Genomic DNA, 24,745 nt, shown 5'->3' with positions numbered 1-24,745 from the left:
TTAAATATTCAGAAACTGAAATCTCATTTCCCAGAGATTAGTAATATTATTAAAAAAAACGCTAAAAACAAATATGGAGTTAACCTCTCCATAAGAACCTGCTGGAATACAAGACAGTTGCAAGCTAGGAATAGCACAGGTCCATCTGTGCAGAGATTTAGCAACAGCATTTTTGAAACACCTGGACAGCGCAAATTCCAAATAATCATTTTTGCCCTTTCTAGACTATCCAAGAAATGCACTGTATGATTTTACCAGCACAACAAAGCATCAAAATTTGTTGCAAGACAGCCTCTCCACTGTCAGTTTTAAACATCTGACCTTTGGTCAGGACATCCAAAAATAAATAAGAATGAGTATAGTAGTGAGACACCCGCCCCCCCCCCCCCCCCCCAAACAGAAGATCTTAGTGTGATTGCTGACATGGAAGAATCTGGCAGACCTACACCAGTCCTGTGGATTGTCTAGCTTAGATCAGCAGCTCGATGGTGTGGATGGTCTCAGGCCATTCGGGTATTTGGTATTTCAATACTGAGCTCACAAAAGCAGGTGAATCAAGTCTCATGGAGCCATTCTGAATTAGTCCAAACCTGCAGGATGTAACAAACAAGTCTCTCAGAGTTTTCATTAGTCTCCCAGCTGCCAGGTCCATACAACAGTCCATCCAGTGGAAACGGGAGTCATCCAGCCAGCATTCGCGGGTACCGTTCATGAAGAAGCAATCTGATCTCCCTCACTATTAATGGTGAAATGAACAGGACAGTTGAACTTGTCTGTGAAAAGAAACATACCCAGGACAATTAGTGCAGAGCAAACACTGCCACAATCATCCTGTGCTGCAGTGTGGGTTCAAGGCCTGCACAGGAAGACATGGTAAGAGAAGAGATGACAAAACAGCCCTGCAGACGGAAAGACTGAGCCTGAAGGAAAGCATATGTGATTTTGACTGTCGCGATCTTCTTTTCATAAAGAAGCTGTGCTCTTCACCTCCTTAGTGGCTTTCCTCCTGGCTGCCTCTGAAGGTAACCAAAGTGGCTTTTTCACTTGTCAGCACAGATGTAAAGACAGTTCCTGGCACTTCCCACAGACTATACTGCATGATTTGTACAGCATTCACCACTGTGGCAATGCTGAGAAGATCAGGGCCTGAACTGTCTCCTCTCCCACATACAAGGCCAAGGCATTAATTTTAGCTTCAAAATCCTCATCACTCCTTTCATTAATCTTGAAGGGCTGATAAGCAAGCAGCTTAACTTCAGCTCCCTGAAAATATTAGGAATCACGTACCATGGTGATGAAAGGGGAAAAAAACCCTGCCCTGGAAGTCAAATGCAGTAAGCTTTAGGAATTGCATAGAGGTATTTTTAGACAAGTATTTTCAAATCTCTCTCTGCCACAACCCCAGTTGCTGTTGGGCAACGTGACCTTAAAGGAGTTAAAATGAACCTGGTTGATTTAGACATCCTGAGGCAAAGGCACACCAGAGATCACCTTGGGAACGGCAGGCAGAGTTTGCAGCTGCTGCAGGAACACCTTGCATACCTAGGTCACAATTTTCAGGTTCCTGCAAAAACATTCTACTGCAGGTCGAACTTTGACAAAAGAAAGAAAAAGGAGATTTCTTACCATTAGAATAAAGAAATAGAAAACCCACATCCATCCCAGGTTCTCCTGGATCAGAGACACTAGATACTAAAAAGAGAGAGGGGAAAAATTATTGAAATTATGAAGATAAGCATGACTTTCAGACACCACTCTTTCATTTTCTAGAATTTGTGGGCTGTTAACACTCAATAAAAAGCTGATCACAAAACCTCCAGCTGATCTTTCCCTGACACAATAGATGACTTAGGACAGCAGCCTTTCTGTATAAAACCCACAGTCTCAGCAAAGTGGAGATACCGTCCTGAAGCTTTACAGTAACTCATAGCAGCATAAAGACAGAACTGAACTGCAGTTTCAAAGGTGACAAATTGACTCCATTGAATACAAGTTTTTTGTGCAGAACACTGGGACGTAAGTGGATATAAGCACTCTCAGAAGAACTAAAAGCTCTAGAATGGCTTATAAATTACACAGGATCCATTTTCAAGAGCTGTGCAACCACTAACTACTTAACCCTTCATCGCAGGCAAGATACTTGAGACTACAGTCCGTTTTGAACCACATCCCAGTTCAATAGGGCTATACAGGCTACAAAAGAAAATGTATTCCTTATTAGCAGATTTATATTCAGTTGCTGTACAAGGGCCTCTCTTCTTCACTACCGGCTGTATTAGCACAAAACAGGATCTGATTTCTAGCACATTCATTGTGCATTTGCTGTTATTCATACACCCCCAGAATGACATCATGGTTGTCTCTCTTGAAATAAATGCAGTGTTAGAATAGGAAGACCGGTGAAATTTTTCAGAATTAAAGATCCAGTTTTTATGATGACGTAAGTTTGAGTGGTATGTGTGGAGGAAGGCGAAAACACTGAAGACAATATAACAAGAAAATTGAGTGTAACAGTGCATTTTAAGAAGTCCACAAGACACTTGCAATTTTCCATGTTTAATGGAACTAAGTGGCATCTTTCCTATGAAAGAAAGACAAAACAATTGTATTTATTAGGCAATAAATGACAAATTCTTAAACAGGATTTGAGTTTGTATAGAAACTTGTACTCCTTGCCTAAGTCCTTGGTATTTCACCAGCACTAGAGAGGGTCTGGGAGAGAACTGGCTTCATTCTTTCTAGTAAGTCCTCCTCTCCCCAAAGCACCACTGTGCTCTTCCACATAGTCATATCTTGTATTTGAGAAATAAGAATGTCCGATAGGCACACTATCAGCTTCCTTTTCTGCAACTGTCTAGTCCTCAAATCCCTGGCAGCATACTGTGAGGACTATCAAAGCAAGCGGTGCTAGATTTACAAGGTGTAAGAGACAGCCCTAGATAGAAAAGGGAATCACAGAATCACAGAATCGCTGAGGTTGGAAGGGACCTCTGGAGATCATCTAGTCCAACCCCCCTGCTCAAGCAGGGTCACCTAGAGCACGTTGCACAGGATTGCATCCAGGCGCGTTTTGAATATCTCCAGAGAAGGAGACTCCACCACCTCTCTGGGCAACCTGTTCCAGTGCTCTGTCACCCTCACAGTGAAAAAGTTTTTCCTCATGTTCAGATGGAACTGTCTGTGTTTCAGTTTGTGCCCGTTGCCTCGCGTCCTGTCGCTCGGCACCACTGAAAAGAGTCTGGTCCCATCCTCTCGACACCCTCCCTTCAGATACTTGTACACATTGATAAGATCTCCTCTCAGCCTTCTCTTCTCCAGGCTAAACAGGCCCAGCTCTCTCAGCCTCTCCTCATAAGAGAGATGCTCCAGTCCCCTAATCATCTTTGTAGCCCTTCGCTGGACTTGCTCCAGTAGTGCCACATCCCTCTTGTACTGGGGAGCCCAGAACTGGACGCAGTACTCCAGACGTGGCCTCACCAGGGCTGAGTAGAGGGGGAGAATCACTTCCCTCGACCTGCTGGCAACACTCTTCCTGATGCACCCCAGGAGACCATTGGCCTTCTTGGCCACAAGGGCACATTGCTGCCTCATGGTTAACTTGGTGTCCACCAGCACTCCCAGGTCCTTCTCCGCAGAGATGCTTTCCAGCGGGTCAACCCCCAACCTGTACTGGTGCATGGGGTTATTCCTCCCTAGGTGCAGGACCCTGCACTTGCCTTTGTTGAACTTCATGAGGTTCCTCTCTGCCCACCTCTCCAGCCTGTCCAAGTCTCTCTGAATGGCAGCACAGCCCTCTGGTGTATCGGCCACTCCTCCCAGTTCTGTATCGTCAGCAAACTTGCTGAGGGTGCACTCTGTCCCTTCATCCAGGTCACTGATGAAGAAGTTGAACAAGACTGGACCCAGTACTGACCCCTGGGGGACACCGCTAGCTACAGGCCTCCAATTAGACTCTGCGCCGCTGATCACAACTCTCTGAGCTCTGCCATTCAGCCAGCTCTCAATCCACCTCACTGTCCACTCATCTAGCCCACACTTCCTGAGCTTGTCTATGAGGATGTTATGGGAGACAGTGTCGAAAGCCTTGCTGAAGTCTAGGTAGACAACATCCACTGCTCTCCCCTCATCTACCCAGCCAGAACTGCAAATAAGAGCAAATTTTAAATTACCTTGTAAACACTGTTAAGTTTGTGATAAGTATGTCATTTTTGGTTGGTTACATAGGTAAACTTTCCTTTAAACAAAGGTTTTTGCTGTTACCTTACCTTTGAACAAAAATCCCAAACAAATTTCAAAATATTTTATTTTCACCTCACCTGGCCCACTGCAGCACCAATACTACCAGTTCCATCCACAATTCCTGTGACTGTTGCCAGAGCCTCACTGCTGCCTTTGACCAGATCCTGACGACCCAGGTCAGCAGAAATCGCAGAACTGATCATGTTAGAGGGGCCTCCAATGAAAAATCCTGAAATTGCCAAGAAAACAGCCTTGATGAAAAACAAGCAGGGGGATTCTCAACAGAACATCTTAAAAACACAGATTTTTCTATCACGCAAACCTCAGGATCAGAATTTTATGTACAGTGACCTCAGACTAATTGCAGGTAGAAATTAACTGTCACAGCTGAAGCATACAGTTGCAGCACAGCTTGTGTGCATGGAGTATGCACACGGAAATAGCCAACATGCACATTTTCATCCAACAGCAAAACCAAAATAATTGGACGTGGCTCACTCTGCAAGAAGAGTCAGGATGCATTGAACTGAATACAGAAAGCTACTGCTGAAGAGCGTGCACAAGCAAACCCTCAACACGAAGCAGATAAAGATAGGTCTCTACTTTGGAGTAGCACACCCCCATGCTATAGCCTCAGTCTCCAGGGGCTGATGGAGAGATGGAAGAAAAAAAAAACTCCACACAACAGAGAGTTCTGAAGTAGGAGTGTTCCAAGAGAAAGGCTCTATTCGTGCAAGCTAATCTTAATTCTGTAACACAGCATAGTACGTCTGGTAGCACAGAAAACTTGTGACCCTTCACGTTACGCAGCGCATCTGGGGTTCTGACAGACAAACACCCTTGAATTTAGCTGTTACAGCTCACAACTTCACCATATATTCACCCCTCTACCAGAAATTATTGCTCCTGTAACACAGACAGCAGCAGCTAGCATGTGTCCATGCTCTAGATAACAGATCACTGCTAGGTATTTTTGGCATAAATCTGTCTCTATCATAGCAAGATAAGGCAGAGCTTTATAGTTCCAATACCTTATTCTATATAGTCTATACCCCCATCTGCAAATTAGTTTTCCTACTGCCACATTCCAAAAGCACCATAAATTGGACCTCAGCTTTTACTCCTTCTGCAAAACCAGCAGAGATGGCAGCACACACAAATGCATTACCGCCACCTGATGCTGGTGTTGCTGATTCTTCTGCAATGTACATTTCTACCAGGGTAACAGTGGTATTTTACATGATACCTGTAATTGCCATGATCACAGCATTGATAGGTTTGCTGTTTGGAGAACCTGTGGGAGAAAGATCAGATGAGTGTAAAAAAAAAAAAAAAAGAACTTGAGAAAGCAATTTATTTATTTAGGATCAGAAAGAAGCATGCAAATATCCAGTTTGAACTATCTGCTCAATTTCATTCAGTTACTCATGTACTGACAACAGTAACTACTATTTGACTGGAGACTTGTACAAAGATTAGTCTTCTTGCAAAGGCATTTAGAGACTGAAGATCCACCAGTTCCCTGACAGCACTTTACAGCAGAAAATCGCTTTTGCCATCAGACATTTATGCCCTGCCTCTATACTAGATTTGCCTGGCTCTGGCTTCCAACTTTCATTATGCCTTTTTTCATGAGACAGAGTTTGCATTTACTCTCCTTGAAAATCCATCTGCATAGTAAGAGAATCCTTCCTCTGTCTTTCTGGGGAAGTGAGAGAGATTCAACTCCAACTCTCCGACCATAAAGTATTCCTTTTAGCACTTGAATCATCTTTTCCACTTGTTCCAAATTTTTCACCATCCTTTTTAAAATGCAAATATTAAATTTGGAGGTAGCAATCCAATAACTATCTAAACTATGCTGGACAAGAGGGTAAAAACACAAAACCCAATCTCCTTACTCCTCCTTACAAAACCACACTTGGATATCCAACTGATCTGTCTGCCTTTTCAGGAACAGCATCATACTGTATATACGCAGCTGCTTTTCCACTACAATCCCTCAGTGCTTTTCAGAATTACTGTTTTCTTCGATACCCCGCTTCCAGTCATCACCTGAATTCCTTACTCTCAACCACAACTTAGGGTCCACACACAGCCAAGTTATCATGCGTAAGGCAAACTGCAGCCCTCTAATATATTCTTGGCCTGCTTTCACTCTGATGTGCAGCAGGCTAAGAGCATAAAAATGTTCCCTAGTTTGGCTGATGGTGATTTAATTATCCAGTGCAGTAACTCTGTATCACTTGTCTAAGCCTTCTGTATCCAGCTGGGCAGTAGTGCATTCTGAATTAAGCACAAGACACCTGCACCTCTGGCTGTTGTGCTATCAGCAACGATTTTATATTGCTTCCAACTCACTGATGAAAGCAATGAGTCAGCACAAGGGCCTACAAAACTCCACTGAACACCACCAAACCTAACCCTTACTATTTAAGGATGATTCCCTATTGACCTTACTTTGAGATCAGCTGAGTCAGCACGCTTCAGAAACACATGCTTTACTGTTCATGTGTAGCTCTGGCATTGATTTCCACCCACAGACCTCAAAGTGCTCTACAGAATAAGGTCTGCATCGCCACTTCATTTTTATTACAGACGGGGGAAGACACAGAGGAGTGAAGTGACAGGCAATGGAGTTAAAGCATTCTGGTACCACCGGAGAGCAGGGGTACCACTGCAGATGCACACCCCTTACCCTTACAATAGCTTCACAGCCATTACTTCACAGAAACTAGATCTGCCTGCCCTTTTACTCAGTTTTCCTGATAGGCTCCTTACAAAAACATCAGTCACTGAGAGCTCTATCTACCACCAGAGAGGGAGAAACTCTTAGATTTCACCACATACAGAAGCATAAGGGGTGAAGTCTAAGAGCGTCTGCCTCTTTGTAGTAGATACGCTCCTGCGCAGCTCTGTCCCTAGACTCCCTTTCCTGTTAGAGTTGGGATAGATTTGCTGCTTTACCAGTTGCAGTTTTGACACAACGACAATGCCAGAAATTTCACTGACACTGGAGAAGGATTAGTGCCATCACTCACCACTTCATGGCAACCCAACTACTCAGCTAATTCTTTTCCACCTCATTAACCAGAGAACAGATTTCCTCCCCAATTCCTGGATTCCAAGCTCAGTATAGTTTTATGCAGTGTCACAGTTCAAACAAAATACACCAAAAGGTGCCATAGTGATCCAGAAGCAGTTTCAAGACCAGAAAGCCAAACGTGATCAGAACAGGCTGTGTTCTGTTTCTCCCTAAAGTATCAAAAGAGCTTCCAATCACCATGAAGCAAAAACATACTCACGGCTGTATCCAAAGAGAGAGCCTACAGCAAAGAGCAGGCTAATTGCTAGCACTGGAGCTCTCTTCTGTAGCACATCAGAAATCAAACCTTGGATGGTCCCACCTGCAAAAAATAAAACATCATCAGGCCCAGGATGCTAACACCTTGAACAACACTGGGTCACTTCACTGAGTGCAGTGGCCTCTTGCTTTCTCATTAATGTACATTTTCTCTATACTCCTGAAAATACATTTTCTCTATACTTCTGAAAACTAAGTCTCCTGCCCTTACTGCCCATGACAGAGGCAAGAGCAAACCTAGGTGGCCAGGACAGAGCAGAGCAAACTACTCATACTGTTTTCCCAGGAAATATTTCTTTTATTGGCATGCAATGATCCTGCTTTTCTTTTCATTCCCCTGTAGGACCATCACAGCAACCACAACTCCTGATCTGAGCAAGCTTAACATTGTGGCTGGTTTCTTTAATAGAAAGTGGACAAAAAAGGAAGTTCTACTTCAAAGGGAAAGCACTAGCACACAGAGGTCTCATTCCTGCTGTCTCACCTACTCAGGGTAGGTGTAGGGTTTGTAAGAAATGCCAATAGCTGACAAAGATCAGCATACGCATCACTGCCACCTCTGTAGAAACTGCTCTGCTGGTAAGAACTAGGACATTTGGGGAAAGCCTAATACAGAAAAGGCCAGAGATGCAGAAAAACTGACCCTGAACAGACCAGAACAAGGATGTTGATTCTATGAAGGCTAACTGGACTAGGGTATAAAGCAAGAAATTGAACACTGGGGAGTGGAAGCCCAGACAGACAGTATGTTCTTCACTACATTCTGGAGGAACAGGAGCAGATTCTGCAGCAAGCAGAAACAAGTGCAATTAGATTGGATTTCACAACACAGTTATGCCTGCTCTGGTGAGCTCTGCGCTGAAGGGACAGTACAGAACCCACTAAGTCCAAGTCTAACCTCTCCCTCAAGGGTACCTGTCAGAAAGGAAGTAGGAAGCACTGGAGCACTGTTTTGTACATGGCACCCTTCAAAAGTCCTAGCACATAAAGAAAAATGCCTGCAGGGGGTACCATACAAGAATAAGATGGCACCCTTTAAATCTTATATAAACTCTTTAGGGCGCTCACATACTCTGCATTTTAGAAAACAGTCAAGCAGCCACATACATAACTAGCCCTTTTATATATTCAGTTAGCTAGATCCCACTAGGCATGACTGCTCTGTGCTGCATTTGCTGTCTTTCATTTTCAAACACTAACAGGGCAACTGCAGAAAAATGTCATTCACTTGATCACTCACCTATGATTCCTCCCACATCATACCAAATTGAGAGCTGGTCAGCTTCAGCTTCTTTCCATCCAAAGTTGTTGCTGAGGTAGAAGGGCAGCCAGAAGAAGAATGAGTAATTCACCAATTTCAAGCAGGCATAGGCCAAAGAATACTGGAACAAAGAGTCAGCCAGCAAGCAGTTAGCACTTGAGAAATGCAAACTGCATTTCTGCTTCTTCCCATAAAGCTCTGGACCCAGCTGAAGCTTTCAGCGGGAAGTGCTTTTGCATTTCATATAAGGAGGCAGCACTATGAAAGCTTAATACTGATCAAAGGGAACCCAAGAGTAAGAAAATCATTGCCAGGAAGGTTATTTTCTTTTCACTGAATGCAGAGAGTTAAAATGCTGTCAGTGTAACCTTGAGAAGAACTAACATCAAGCTTTCTCTCCCCCCCCCCCACAAAAACATTTTTAATTCACCTACTAAAGAAAATGGAGCCAACTGTGTGACATGAAACAAGCTTGAGGTTTAGTCATCTGTGCATCATGATGAGAAAAGTTATGTGAAGCAGTTTCTCTGTGCTATCTTCTGCTGTTCAGAAGGCTCACCTGGTTACAGCACCAGAAGAAAAATCTTTGTTCATAATCCCCAGACAGGTATTCCAGGATACAAGATGAAAGGTTTGGCCAAGGCTAAGTACAGGCCTCCAAACCCAACACTGAGGCAGCCTCCTGCTCTTGGCTGCTGGGCTCAAATTCTCCTTAGCTAGCAGGAGAGCTCTGCCTTTAGAGCTTCCACACGCGACAATGGTTCTTTCTGGGGGATTGCAGGGCCAGCATGCAGAAGGATAAGGCACACTGTTTTAGTACGGCCTCCTGATAAACACTGACATGGCAGCTGAAGGAACCCATATTTGAAGAGGCAAATGAAGATGGAATAACCTGTTGGGACCACAGCTTTTGGGACTGTGCACATGCACTTGTCTTTGGATTTTAACAAGCAGACATTTTGATATATTAAAAGCCCGCAAATCATCTCTTCTCAAGGTAGATTCTTTTAATAAATATACCCTTTTTAGCTGTATTGTCAATGCTTTTCCACTCTTAAAGGTCACAAAGCAATCTTCACCACACATGTAAGACAGTGATGTTCACTAGAGTTCTGCTGGCTCTGGTACGTAGAGCTGCACTGTACCAAGCTATATTTATTACAATACACTTAGAAACTGTCAGCCAACTGCCAGACCAATTAAACACTGAATTTCCAGAGGCCCATGGGACATCTGTCTATACTAAAACTCTTTTATCATATCATTCATCAGTAAAAGAGGAGAGAAACTACAGACAAATTTGTCAACTAATATCTTTGTATAATTTTGACCAGGCTTTGGAGGTTCTCTCACTATGTGGTTTCTCACTCACTGATTTGACATCAGATAAAACTCACAGATTCATGTCAGAGGTGTTCACATGGCTGGGTTAGCACAGAGAGCTCACCCTCAGAATCTCAAGTACCAAAACAGCAACATCAGTTGTTTGGTACCTCCTTATGTTCTGGCCAGTGAAGAAAAGTCATACATCAGCTTAGGCAGCCTTCACTACTGCCAACATATTTCGCCTAAAGGTTCTTTGTACATCATCCCATTCTTAGCATAATGAAAAATGAGCCATATAAAGTGCCATATTAGGAAAGACCTCAAGAGAATTCACTTCCTTTTGCCATCCCGGAACCCAGGTCTTCAGCAACACCACAGAGTGGTGGTTATCCAGCACTCTGCATGCTGACAATCTACCTACCCCTTCTACATTTTGTGTTACTTTAATTGCAACCACCAACTGCTTTACTCATTAAGGGTATCTGACAGCACCATCCATTCAGTGGTTCTGTTTCACGATCAATCAAGAGAATTCATATTGTATTACTGAGCCAGCCTCCTTGCCCCCTTTCTTGTACCAGCTCTAGTATTCAGGGGACACATGGCCTACTGGCACAGGAAAAATATCTTTTTTTTTTTTTTTTGGCAGATTAATTTTTCAGCTGAACCAAATACTTGAATTGGGCAACAATGCTGATGCAGAAGTACAAGTTCTGACAGAAAGGACAGGATGGAGATGTAACCAAGATTCAGTTCAGCTTAAGCTAATGGTGAAACTGCATCACCAGGCCCTGTTGCCAGTTGTTTATAAAAAGACTTTGCCACATAATACATCATGTTGATTAAGGCTTTTTCAGGCTTTCTGCCCAAAGGCACTTAAAAAAAAACAACAAAAAACCACACACAAACACCAAACCCAAATACCAGTGCCACAGAGTTCTCTGTGATGCTCAGTCAGCAGTAAGAATCCCATTCCTCAGGGCAACGAGTAGCTACCTTACCAAGAGAGTATCTACAACCACCTGCTTTGCTAATGGCCTCCCTTCTAAATTCAGGATCAAAAAAGGTAGACTCTCTACTACCACAGTTGGCTCATTACATGCACCAAATGAAGCAAGAGTCCAACAGGAAGACTGACATGCAACCACATATTAGGATAGTATTATAATGCATACACACAAGGATAACAGTCCCAACCCCGAAGGTTTTAACAACATAAGAAGTCAGATGTCAACAACAACACATGGTCAACATGTCAATGTCAAATGTTGACAACACAAAAAGTCAGATATGTGTTTAACAACATAAAAAGTTAGACCTCACTCAAGAATCTGTGTGCTAAAAGTCCTCACCAGTACAACACCTGGAAGGCAACAAGCCTGGAAAAAGCCAATGGCCTTTGGCTGGTTATCAGTGTCAGTTGCTTGAATAGAGTAATTGCAGTCATCATCATCTGCATCATTATCATCCATTAAAGGTCTGTTGGCATCTTCCTCAGCACTGCCTTCTTCATCTGTTCCAAGCTCAGGAAGGCCTAAATTATACAAAGGGTGTACAACAGGAACAACGGGCCACAGCCAGTCCACCCTCTCCCCACTTTAAAGCTACACTTGCTTCTTTTAAGAAATTCTCCCTTCTAGCAATTCCCTTGCTCTCCCATACCTCCATCCTCCTTTGGCTTAGAAACTCTTCTAGATAGTGTTCTGAAGTGTCACCAGTTTCTACCCTTTGTCTTCTAGTACTCTTGAAAGTATTCTCTCTGATCTTGGCGTCGGCTTTGTCTGTTCTGAGTGTCTGGCCATTGTTGGAAGACACAACAAATTAGTGCATTTTCCCCCTTGTTTTGCAGTTGGACTCCTTGGGCCTGTCTCCTGGGCATAACCTCACCTGAGCAAAGAGGCTGAGTGCGCTAGCACCTACTCTGACAGCTGCCACCTGTTAACGCCTCCTCCGCAGCAGAAGGCCTAGGAACTGCCCTGTGCTCTCCGAGCTGCTGAATGCTTACCCACATGCTCCACTACTTTAGTGCTACCAACATTATAGCCTTTGTAGACACCTGGGAAACCTCCACAGCCCTGTCAAAGCCCCAAAGTTCTTCTGTTTTCCTGTCACACTCTGCCTTGCCCACCATCTTCTCAGAACAGGACATTTACCCCACATGAGCACTATTTAATTGGCTGAAGGAGTCATGTGCACACAAAGCACTTTCCCTTCGTCGTGCAAAGTTAAAGCTTGCCATGATTTGCTCCTACTGATTGTTAAAAAAATACCAATTTTCCAGGAAGGAAAACAGGAAACTAGGCATATCCTAATGGAGACCTTAGAACCAGGCTGTTTTATTTTACTTTTAAAAATACCCAGGCACATGATCCAAGGCAGCATTTAGTGTGATCTTGGTGAGGAAAGCATTTACTCCACTAAATGCACAGAAGTGCAACACCATTTCAGAAGAGCTCTGAGGATAAGCACTGTCAGAACTAGCAGCACTTTTAGTACTAAAGAGAAAGATGCAAACCTGTTTTCCACAAAGAGACTAAAATGGTAGAACTCTCTTCTACTTACCCACTTCCTTTGGTGAAATTAGAAGCCCAAAGAAGACGATGACTCCTCCAGCGAACTGTACCGAGGCAGTCACCAGAAAAGCATACTGAATATAAATAAAAGATTATTTTTTCTAAATGCTTTCAGTCACACCGGCATCCCTGACCAACAAGGATTTTCCTGTATTCCAACCCTGTCAGAGAGTAAACATAGCAATAACAATCCAGACTACATCCATTTAACTTGGAAACAAGCAATCTCTGCACCCCCTGAACAGACTTGCTTCTATCTAAGCTGAAAAACCACACTGAAAGAAAGGTTTTAGTGTATGGAGATGACAGCGGTGAGGAAGGAGCTCACCCAACACAGAACTGCAGATTCAGCCAGGTTAGAAGGGACTGCTCAAAGCAGGGTTAACACTGATTTCAAACCAGGTTGCTCACAGCTTTGTTCAGTCAGGTCTTGAAATCCTCCAAAGACAGAGATTCTATAGACTCCATGCCCTTGTTTCAGTCCTTAACTTCACAATGAAAAAACTTTCCATATATCCACTTGGAACCTTTCCTGGTTCAGTTTATACCCATTGCCTCTTCTTCTACCACCATGCAACTCAGGGAAGAGCCTGGCTCTGATTTCTCAGTAACCTCTTTATAGGCACTGGAAGGCTGCTTATTCAGTATTCCCTAAGCCTTCTCTTCTCTGGGCTGAATGAGCTCAGCCCTGTTACCCTCTCCTCACAGGTCATGTGTTCCAGCATGCTCCAGTTCACTCATGTTCCCTCTGCTAATTGCCTGCCTGGAACATTATAGCAATGCAATGCTGTGCCATAGCTCTTCCCACTTAGAAGTCATGCCCCCCCCGCCTGTCAAAACCTCACCACTATCCAGCAGCAGTGAGTTTAGTTAAGTGAGAAACAGTGACAGATGTGAATCTGAAGAGCACTTTGAGCCACCCAAATCAGAAGAGGGTACATTATGGCACTAGGGCTCTTCAAAAACAGTCACATTTAAAGGGAAGTCTCAAGCTCATAGCTTCTGAATCTAAAGGGTCATGAAAGGAAAACTCTTCTATTCTGCCTATTGCTTCTTATCACAGAATTCAAGATGATGAAACTGCGCACTCTGATAAGAAGAAAAATATTGCTATTATCTGCTCTGTAACAGGGTAAGAAACCAATCTCTGCATAACCCAGTCAGACATGCAGTCCTAGCTAGAAGCTAGACAGCGCTACCCACCTCATAGCCATATTTGAGAACACAGGAGGCAAGGAATGCTCCCAGGATATTCCCCACAGATGCACAGGCACTCCAGAGTCCAAACACAAAACCTCTCCTGCAGAAGGGGGAGGAAATTTAGAAGGAGGTATGGGGGGAGAGGTTGACATTAGAAACAAGAAAGAGATAGGATGTTAGAATGAATTTTAATTTACATATAAAATTATAGCGTTCTCCTTGCCCTCTTCAAAGAGAATCAAATGTCACTTAAAGCAAAACACAGAAAAACTTGCAGGTACCAATAAATAAGTGTGGAAAGTTCTATCCTAAAGCACCTGTGCTAAACCAGAGGCAAGCTGGCAACAGAGTTAAAGCTGTGGCTGGAGCTCATCTGCAATACCCGTCCTGTGACAGACAACCTTTCAAAAAGTCAGTTTCCATCTAGTTTCTTTAGTGGTAAATGGACAGGAACAGGTTTTACAGTAACATGAAGGTTTAAATTCAGCCATTCCTCACTTTGGGACTTTTCAAGTGAGGACCTCTACCTCTAACACACACAACTGTGTTCACACCAAACTGTTATATAATTCCAGGAATAAAGAAATAAATAAATAAAGTAAGTAAGTAAGTAAGAAGAAAGTTATGTTTCATCCCACATAACTTTAATTCTGACCTAACAGGAAAACATTTTTTCAGTGTTAAAGAAACTGAGCAGTCAATAGGTCTGTAACATTTTGTATATATTAATAACTAGTTTAGTACTTGGACAGTCAATCTTAAATTGTTGTAGGTCTCTTTAGATAAGTACAGCAGTTCTACTGGGACTGGCAAAACAGAAAGTTATGCCTTTTGGTTTGGGAGTTTCAGCTAAGTCTGCAATGGTCAGCAGGTTAGATAAGTGAGTCATTGAAAATTCAACTTACCCAGCTTTTCCAAACCAATTGCCCATGACAGCAACCACACAGGGCCAGCCAGTGGACTGCAGCAAGCCATTGACAACCCAGAGACAGCAGTAGAACCACTTGTTGTAGAAATGTAACCATTCTGTGAGTGTGCCAAAGAAAAATACCTAGAGAGGAGAAGAGAAAACGTAAAAAATCTGAGACTACTGCTAAAAACCTGGGGAGGGAGGGATGTTTAAAAAAAAAAGTAGTAGTGACATTTCAGGGAGAAGACACTACAGGGGCTAGGCCACAGTCAGACCTGGCATTGCTTAACAAACAGCTCAAAGGTAATAGCACCCTCTGCTGAGCCACTGACAGCACTAAATCCAGAGCCCAAACAACTCCTAGAGAGAAGTAAGCTCATGGCACTTCCACTCTAAAAGACTTATTTTTGTAAATAGCACAGTCATAACAGGAGAGGAGAAGAAAGAGACAAATACTTTTAGCAACAATGCTAAAGATACAGTAACATTCCGATTTGCTATTGTACTGATATATGAACTCACAAGGTCCTATAAAAACACAAAACCCTGAGCAGTCATTTCCCTCAGCAAAATCTAACATAAATACTACAGCCAGGTCTCAAATTACTAAGAGCTCTAATGCAAACTAGCCAAAACAAACACACTTCGTGGCACGCTGTGCTTGAGGCATGTCTGCAGTCATGTGTTTGCAGAACGCAATAGGCCATAACAGGGTTTGTAGTCACAGGATAAATCAAGAACACTCCACACATTTTGCCACTACTTTAATAACCAGAAAACCACAATGAGATAAAATTGATTCACACTTATCTTTAGTGGCTTGAAACTGAAGAACTCTTTTGTTTTAAGAGTACATTCTTTTGTGACATATATGCCTTCCCACCAATTACAACATAAGCAGATGTACGCTTAGTGAGAACACAGATTGTGTTTGGAAGGAAAAGCTTTGACGACAACATATGTGAACCGGGAGAACAGTCATAATGCAAAACCATCTCAAAAAGTTCAAATCCTTGTACAAAAACAATTCATCAAGTGTCTAGACAGTGCCTCAAATTTATGAAGTTCCTTCCATCAAAGTATCCAGAAATAGATATGTTAGGAAGAGCTGAGTAATTTTGTGCAGACCTACATCTGACATAATAAAACTTGTAATAAACTGTTTCCAGTACAAAGTTTTACAAGTTCTCACTTCTAAGTTTTACTTAATGTGGTACTCCCACAATTTGAGACCACTGAGATACAGCTACAGATCCTATTAAATAGTCTATTATTCTTAAAGAAAAATCATATCCAGAAATCCTAAGACAGAGTTTTCTAAATCACACTAGTATGTTCCAACTTACCACCAGAGCAGAGGAGCACATGCCAAAAGACAGAACCCAGCGTAAATTCAGGCGATCCCCAACTATGCCACTGACAAAGAGACCCTGAAAACAAAACTTCATGTTAAACAAAGCCACAAGGTTTGCATTAGTGATCTGCAAGAATTAAAATGATACAGAAGGGTCAAGTTGACCCAGATGATATTGTTATGAAGCCTGCAGCTTCGTTCTAAAAAACTCTTCTTCTGCCATCAAAGAAACCCTTATTTTTCTAAATTGTTCATTAAACTTATTATTTTTAATAATTTTTAACAGAAAGCACTTGAACAGATAGAACTACTCCTCCACCAGTTGATGACAGGAGTGTGAAAAATTTTGGAGTGATAGTATTTCTCTTGCATTTGTTAACAAACACCTTCACATGGGGGACAGGCACTGGCAGAACTAACAGAACCAAAGGAAAAAACCTGCTGCTGTACTAAGCTTTTAAACACCATTCATGCTAGACAAGTCCAAGCAGCAGATCCCATTCATCCCCTCCAAATGTGGGTATGATCTTCCTAATCAGTTTCTACCAAAGCTTGGCAGCTTTGAATTAGAGTTACTCACCACAGCATAGGAAAACAAAAAGATAGTGTCCAACGTTCCCAAGAAGAGAGTGGCTTCTTCTGCATTTGGAAATAAATGGTTGCTGTTCCAGAGCTACAGGGAGAAAATTGTATCAGGCACACAAGGAGAGTCAGAGCTCATTCTACTCTTCTTCAGTTCAAACCCCAACTCCAATGCAAAATAGCATCTGGCCCCAGCAACCTCCCATTCCTACAACATTTTAATTATCAAATCAAGAACAATTCTTATTTCATGTACTATAGAAAACAGCCACTTCCACCTTGCTTCACTTTTAAAGGACAAGCTAGCAAATCAGAAGTGAGAAACACCAATCTCACTTGGATTAAGAAAAATGATTAGCAATACAAACCCTATTTCTAACAAGCATGTAGCTGACAGCTGCATACACAGAAACACCCATGAGTATCTCAATGAATAATATGGTAAAGAGATATTCTGTTTTATATGCAATGTCTCTTCTGTACTTATGTTGCTGTCTTCAGTAAATGAGTAATTCCCTTAAAGAATTTGTGGCAACAACCATAATAAGAAATGACAGACCACAAACAGAAAGAACAAACACAAAAGGAACAATGGGAAGAAATAGACTGGTTGGAAACTGCTATTTACAATGAACTCAGGCCACTAATTTTGTTTCTACTTTTTCCGCTTACCCTGAAGTTTCATTTTATTTTCAATATGATCAAACAAGGGAAAAGACTCAGTCATCCCCAAACTGAGATTAGTGAAATCAGCTGAAAATAGCAAGTTTTGAGGATGACCTGAAGAATGAATAAAGTTAATCAGGACAGAGTTTTCCCCCCTCCCCACCATCCCCTCCATTAGAAAAAAAAGCTCAACCAAACAAAAAATACAGCCCAAACCTGACCCACGGATGCATCCACTCAAATATCATCAGTCCTAGTTTGACTCCCACCTCCAAGAAAATACCCTGTACAGACAACACTAAGGAAAGGCCTATCAACACAGCTTCTGCTTAAGTCTCATGTGTCAAAGAAAAAAATAAAGCTGCTGAAAAATAGTTTTTGTCACTTGAGACCACTAATAGCTACTTACACCAGTGGCTTTCAACTTTTAACCACAGATTCCTGGAGGTCTACAAGCTATCAAGAGTTTTAGAAAGATTGTCATTTGGCTTAAATCCATTATAAAACCTCCACAGGACTCACAAATATTAAAAGGTTGAAAAGTAAAGATCTAGGTTATCCTTCTAATAAAATTATAGTAGAGTCTATTGATGCAAGAATTGCAAAACATTTTGTTTAAGGATTTTTTCTTAAGCGTAATAGTAAAATAGGAAACTGTGGTTAAAAAAAGAAATCAAAGTTCAAAACTGATAGCATGTTAAGAGATGCCTCTGTTCATATTTTTAGCGTTCCATCAATTTCTCAAAATGCGCCATCCACTTTACTGCTAACCAAGGTGACTTAAATTGATACCGTAAGGAAAGAAGGGCCACTTTAACCTTTCCTCTTGGACAGACACATAAACCTCAACATGCAGCAAACACTAAGTCATGCGTATACCAGACATACTGCAACTGTCTTCCAAAGTATACTAGTTTTTTGAATGTCAGTTAAGGAACTAAATATAAACACCTTGTACTTTGTTTTAGCATCCCCAAGATGCTCAGTACCTTTTCCTAGATTATAAAATCCTGAAGACGTTACAGGCCCACTTTACTGTTATTAATTAATACACAAAGGCAACATTTATTCTTCAGCCAAATGTCCAAAGAATCAAAGACTTCTGATGCAGACAAAACTCAAGCAGCTGGCCACCTGGAACTCCCTGTTTTAATGGATCTCATGCTGTGACTGAGCTGTTAACATAAGATTTCTTCCACTTCTCAAAAGCATCAGGACCAGCCACTGCTAAAAACCAAACACATTCCTAAAAGGGCTATGGGAGTAAGCCAGTATATCCAATCTTGCATTCCCATTTGTGGGATGGAAGCAGCACACAACTTCTTTCTCTGCAAGCAAACACTGCCAAAACTTCCATTGCTTTTGTTGATGCTGGGATTTAAAGACAATGGCCATGGGATGTTTATCATTTTTGAAAATCAGACCTCTAAGAGGCACAAGCAAATGTCATTCTTCAGTATCAATTTAGGTTAAGCAGGTAGCACTTTCAGGACAGTTTTCTGCTCTCTTACTTTGGCCAACCTTTTAACGCTGTGGCAATGCCCACACCACAGAGAAAACCACAGCAAGGATGTTACAGAGTTCTCCACAACCCCAATAACTATTCGTGCTTGCTGCCTCTGACATTTCAGAGGTAGGATCCCTCTCTCTTCCTCCCCACCTTCTCCATTCTGCTGGCTACTACACAAGACTTTGCTGGGGTCCCGATTTCCATTGGAACACCATAACTCCTTAGGGAGTTTCTCTCTGGGGACACTAGGAAAGATTTCGCCAACAACTGATAATCCAGAGAGCTACTACTAAGACACTTGAAGTTCTCGCTCATATTCAGACAAGCATCCCTAGCAAACAAATAAAGGGACCTCTTCAGCACCACCTAAGTGTACAAGAAATTACCCAGCTTTCTTTGCACTTGCTAGTCTCAGGTGTCCTTACCTCATATGGTTGGAGCTCAAGGGCTGTATTGTTTAGGTAGGAGGGAGTCCATTGGCTGGAAATGCTGACCTTGACGTTACTGAATGTCTTCCTGGAAGCATGGAGCAAGGAGTAACTGCCAGAAAAAACACAAGCACACATTGGTCAAGTCTTCTCTGGAGGTCAAAGAGGAAAGGGTGGGACTCAAAATTCAGATACATGCTAAGCAGCGAGTAGCGGAGGACTGACAGTTTTGGGGATAGTTGTCAGTCGTGGGAACCCCAAAATTATGGGCAGACACACTGTTTAGTTCACATGGGGAGATGTGAAATAGAGTCTTGATTGGAATGGACCTCCTCTTTTCTTTTCAAAGGAGGAGATGACTGTACAACAACAATTAGGTTCCTCAGGGAAGGAAAAATACAGAAAAGAAAAAGAAAAAAAAAAGAACATGTACTCATCTGGCTAACCACCATTACCTAATCTGTCTCTGGAAGAGAGCCTGTATCAGTAGCAGTATTGCTGCGAAGGTCTAACAATATCAGCGAGGCAAAGTTTGTAGGGAGAGGCAATATCTTTTTCCAGCTGTCAGTTGGTGTAACAGACAAGCTTGCAACACACAAACATGGGAGACCTTCTTCAGGTCTGAAGCAGAGGCCTCTCTGTTCTAGAGGCCTGTCAGCCCTCTGCAAACAGTAATTTCAGGAGATGAGAGGACCCCAACAGCAATGGCAGTGCTCCATGAGTCAGACCATGCATTAAATGAGTTCGGAGCATCAGGGTTTGCTTCCTTCCTAGTTTCTGCAAGTTCCTCCCCACCACCCACCTTAACTCTTCTGCAATGGAGTGCTGCCTGTTTGGTGCAGTCAGTCTGTCCTTTGCTGCAAGCCCTGTTTGTCACTGGATTCCCCAAGGGCATAGCACACTGAGCTCCATTACCGCATGATTCCCAGACCAGCTATTACTACTAGCTTTAAGTTTGTTTTCAAGGCTCAAAGCCAAAGGTTAAGACTATTTCCCTACCTTCACTCTCCTTATTTGGACAAGCTTTCTACCTCCCCAAATTCAGTGAGACAAGCACCCCTCTGGGCAGATACATTCAACCTACCTGAAGAAGGTAAGCAGGAACACAGTAATATGATGGTGAGTGCAATGCGATACAAGGGCTCTGTTTGCAGGCAGCCTCCCCAAGCTCCCAGGCAAAGCCATATTCCTGGTAGCCCTCTCCCCCACTCTTGCCCTTGGCCACAAAGGCTGGAAGGTACTTAGGTCATTTTTCTTCTCACTTAAATAAAAGGAGGTGGGAAGAGGAGAAAGAAGGAAAAATATTTTAATTTAAACAGAAGTATAAAACACAGTGATGTTCTGCAAACAGCTGGAATTCAGCAGGAGCAATTCTATGCCAGTCCTTTTCAGTTTGGTTCACATCTCTACTCATTTCATCAGCTGTGCTTTCCATGACACCTTCTATGCCCAGAAATGTCTTTTTACTTCCATTCTCCAAGTACTGCCTCATGCTTTTACTCCAACCTATTTCTTGCCCCTGCTTCCAGCAGATTCCTCTTCAGTGCCCATCACCAAATGAGTTCCCCCAGGACCTACCAACCTGAGGTGTTCCCATGTTAAAGACCAATCTGCACCATTTACATATGTGGTACACTACAGAGTGATCATAAATAAGCTAATTTTCCACCTTTACCTGGCTGGCCACAGACTGGTGAGTACAAGCCAACAGAGCAGCATTTGGTAACTGGTAGAGAATGGTTTTGGATCTAACTGCCTCTTTAAGATGCCATTGAAAGATATACCCAAGAGTGGATTTGTACAGCTGGAAAAGGAAAGTACCTGAGGACAGTGCTGAAATCCAACAACTAGACTCCCTGCCTATTCACTCTCATGACCTAGAGTATAGCTCCATCTGTCACTAACTTATTAGTGCAGCACGTAGCAAGCCATACTTTACTGTCCCTATCAGCAGGGCATGGGTGACATCTGCCCAAACTTCTAGATACCAGATATTATCATTACTGAGGAAAGGCTATGATGCATGAACAGTTTCTTAGCATTAGCTCATGCCATTCTATTCTACTCCCTCAACTGTGGCTGAGGGACCATATCTGCAATGAGGGTTGGGAAATGAACCAGCTGGGCAGGAAGGTGGGGGAATCTCTCTCTGTGCCTCCCTTTCAATTTTTTTTTGGCAGAGATCTTTTCAGTCAGATTGCCCTGCAGCCTTCAAAGCAGCTACACAAACACTTGTATCTGTGCAACCAAGACAGCAGTGAAGAAAGATTTATTATACACTGGTATCACTGCTGAAGGCAGAACCTGATTCTATTCACACTAGGTGGCTTAATATAGCTAGATAAATCAGTCACTGGGAGCTGCATTTTAAAAGGACATTCAGACACCATACACATCCTGAATTCTGAGGAGTGATGAAATAATCCACTACTCCTGTCCCCCCACAAGAATTAGCGATGGAATAAGAAAAAACATAATTCCTTTTTATTCTTTCATATCCACAGATGCTTCTTATAATGATTTGCAAATCTGACATAAGACTTTTCATGTTCAGCTTCACAATCTCCTTTGGATAAATTACAAGTCACTGCTCAGCCTCCCTCTTTTCAGAATTCCTGGCTCACAAAGACTTCTTGAGACCTACTGCTCCTTCTTCCAATAACTTTTAAAGATTTCTTCAGGCCAGCTTCCACTGTAAGAACTGTTCTCTCAAAGATGAAGCATGCCTGAACACTAAACAGATTCCAGCTACTACTGGATATATCAAGCACCATGGAAACTCAGGCCACATCTGACTGGCAAAACAGAGCAGGGCATGGAGATCCTGAGTAATAGGTACCTAGCTAGTCTGTCTCTGGGACACTGGCATGTAGATTTACCAACTTCAGCCTAGAAATTGGTTAGTCATGTTCATCCTACACCATCCTTGAATTAACACACTTCCATTCTCATCCAGCCAGGACAAACACGGCAAGCCTGTTTCACATCTGAGAAACAGTCTGCATCTACGCAGCCCAGGTCTATCTGGGCCACACTCCCATCCTTCCAGCTAGGAAAGGCCACCCAGGTCTGCCAGCACCCTCTAGTAGTAACGTGCATCTACACTGCTTGGGTTCCCTCTGGTGAAAAGAGCACCTACAGCTGGAGCTGTGGGAAGGCAAGGTAGCCTTGGAAGAGGCATCTTAGCAGGCAGTTTTGCTAGCACATCCATCTAAGGTCCCAGATCACTTCTCCGCATTGATGAATGAAAACTTGGCACCCATCCAAGTATCAAACAGTGTTAGTCCCTTTCAGGCAGTGAAAAGTCGCATACACAGGCTGCATGAAGTACAGAAAGGAACCCAAGGCACTGATTTGCAGCACTGAGGTCCTTCCAGGCCTGCAAACCATACAGTCTGTTGGTCAAACGGAAGAGCCTGTTCTCTTTCTCTGCTTCTCCCTCCCCTCCCACCAAACAGCAGAAGATAACAGAGTTCTTCAGAAGAAAGCAAAACACTGCCAGTTGTGCAATGCTGAGGAAAAAGTTCTTTCCTCATGTAATCAGTTTACAGCCTGAAGCCCGAGATTTACTACCCACTTCATGTCAACACATGCAAATATAAGTCTTATTTGTCCAAGATATGCAGCCTTTTTAAAACTGAGTCTTGGTTTTGACCTTAAAATCACCTATATATTCATAGCATTTACTACTGTAATATCTATTTTTCACAACTTTTCAATCTCAGCTAGCTTTCTAGAAGAAAACCTTCTGGCACATGATGACATTTTTCACTTATTTATAATGTAGAAATAACTATAGAGTGGTTTTTTGTTTGTTTTCTCTTTTTTCTTTCTTCACCCAGTCTTTTGCACATTCCAACCTGGCATCGTCTCCAGCCTGGAAAATTAGACAACTAGGAGTTCATCCTCAAAAACTGGTCTTCTAATTATACTGTAAACAGCATATTAAATTTGGAGTAGAAAGAGCAAAAATGTGGAGGCAGGATAAACCACAGAAGCCATGGCAGTGAAGCATAAGCATTTAAGAAAGGAAGAGGACTGTTTTTAGGGTGTTTGACTACCTTGTCTGTTTGTTTGCAACTATTTACCTTCAACTAATCAATATTTTGAATAAGCTTTGTTAAGCTTTCAGCATTCTCCCTTATCCCTTCCCTTAAAGTCAAAACAAGACACCTTAAGTTCAAGATAAACTTCCTTAATACCACCCTGCCATCCTCCAAAGCCAGCAGGAAAGACCAGAATTAACATTCCTGGGACTTCCAAAGTGCAAAGCAAACAAGCAAAAATATTTTTTTGAAACCCTCATAATGCCTTCTTCCTAAATCAATGGAAGAAAAAAGGGCACAAACACAAACTCGCACAGGACCATTCACAGCTTACAACTACCACAGATGAAACACCTCATCGGCTAGTAATGTGATTGCCAAAAGTCCTAACTGGATGCTGCCTGAGAAGAAAATGGATTTCACCATGTCGCGGCAATGAGTATCAAGTCAAAATTAATATGAATAAATATACGTGTACATATATACACATATAAAATGAAGATAACACACTTACATTACACCCCTTTAGTATTTTGTCTGTTGTCTCTGCCCACGATTAACCAGCCGCTTAACACCAGCAGAAAATCCCCTCTGCTGAAACAGCCAGTTCCAAGTGCCTTCACGCAGAAGACCCACAAAACCCCACACATACATCAGCCTTCCCAACGTTTGCTGCTACCGTCTCCCGCCGCCTCCACGCGACGTGGTTCTCCACGGGTGGCGCCAGGGCCCCCCGGGCCGGCCCCGGCTCCACACCCACCGCGGGCTGCCCCAGAGCTCGCCAGGCGCTTGGAAAACTCCCGCTGAAGCGCCAAGCGAAAAGCAAAAACGCACATTTTTCCCCCACCCCCACTCCTCCCTCGGCAAACCCGCAGCCCTAGGAGACTGACCGGCCCCCCGAGAGCAGGATCCTTCCCCTCGGCGATCGGAGAGGCCGCCCCAGTGCCGGCAGCGCTCCCCCGCAGGCCGAGAGCCGCTGTCGCGGCCGCCCGGTGACCGAAAAGCCACGTCCTCAGCGCGCCGGGGAGGGGAGGCACCGAGCGGCGACACCCAGCTCCGCGCCGGGCCGCCTCCCCGGCCGCCGCGGGGCACGCGCGGGCTCCGCCGGCGACTGTTATGCCGCCGCGACCGTTAAACGGCCGCACGGCCGCCGCGTCCCCCCGCGCGCCACCCGCCGCGTCCCCCGCCCCGCGGGAAGGGATCCCCCCCGCCGCCCCACACACCCGGCCTCGCCGGCGCCGCCAGCCCGGCCCGGCCCGGCCCGGCCCTCAGGAAGTCACGCGGGC

General features: G+C 43.3%; 1 protein-coding gene across 3 annotated transcripts; it reads right to left on the bottom strand.

The window, feature by feature from the left end:
- Positions 1 to 397: 397 nt before the first annotated feature.
- On the bottom strand, positions 398 to 24,712 carry SLC37A3 (solute carrier family 37 member 3). 3 transcript variants are annotated; one of them, XM_067308004.1, is made up of 15 exons: positions 24,683 to 24,712; positions 20,498 to 20,674; positions 19,411 to 19,525; positions 16,808 to 16,900; positions 16,220 to 16,303; positions 14,869 to 15,014; positions 13,967 to 14,063; positions 12,753 to 12,837; positions 11,543 to 11,724; positions 8,844 to 8,985; positions 7,545 to 7,646; positions 5,486 to 5,533; positions 4,317 to 4,468; positions 1,627 to 1,692; positions 398 to 773 (listed from the first exon to the last, which is right to left on the bottom strand). In XM_067308004.1, the coding sequence occupies exons 2-15, from the start codon at positions 20,596 to 20,598 to the stop codon at positions 681 to 683; spliced, it is 1,506 nt and encodes a 501-aa protein (XP_067164105.1). In that variant the 5' UTR covers positions 20,599 to 20,674; positions 24,683 to 24,712; the 3' UTR covers positions 398 to 680. The 3 variants fall into 3 exon arrangements, with proteins under 3 accessions (XP_067164105.1, XP_067164088.1, XP_013803519.1); XM_067307987.1 differs by lacking the exon at positions 24,683 to 24,712 and adding an exon at positions 24,350 to 24,596; XM_013948065.2 differs by lacking the exon at positions 24,683 to 24,712 and adding an exon at positions 23,974 to 24,245.
- Positions 24,713 to 24,745: the final 33 nt, after the last annotated feature.

The sequence above is a fragment of the Apteryx mantelli genome, chromosome 1, assembly GCF_036417845.1.
Source record: "Apteryx mantelli isolate bAptMan1 chromosome 1, bAptMan1.hap1, whole genome shotgun sequence".
Taxonomy (NCBI): Eukaryota; Metazoa; Chordata; class Aves; order Apterygiformes; family Apterygidae; genus Apteryx; species Apteryx mantelli.
This window is presented reverse-complemented; position numbering and strand designations above follow the sequence as displayed.

Excerpts from the sequence above, each read along its gene's own strand:
- SLC37A3 (XM_067308004.1), bottom strand. The coding sequence starts at position 20,598 with ATGGCTTTGCCTGGGAGCTTGGGGAGGCTGCCTGCAAACAGAGCCCTT. Across the intron at positions 7,647-8,843 it reads TGATGTGGGAGGAATCATAG|GTGGGACCATCCAAGGTTTG; the intron begins GTGAGTGATCAA and ends TATTTTTTGCAG. Across the intron at positions 774-1,626 it reads TCTATTTCTTTATTCTAATG|ACAAGTTCAACTGTCCTGTT; the intron begins GTAAGAAATCTC and ends TTCTTTTCACAG.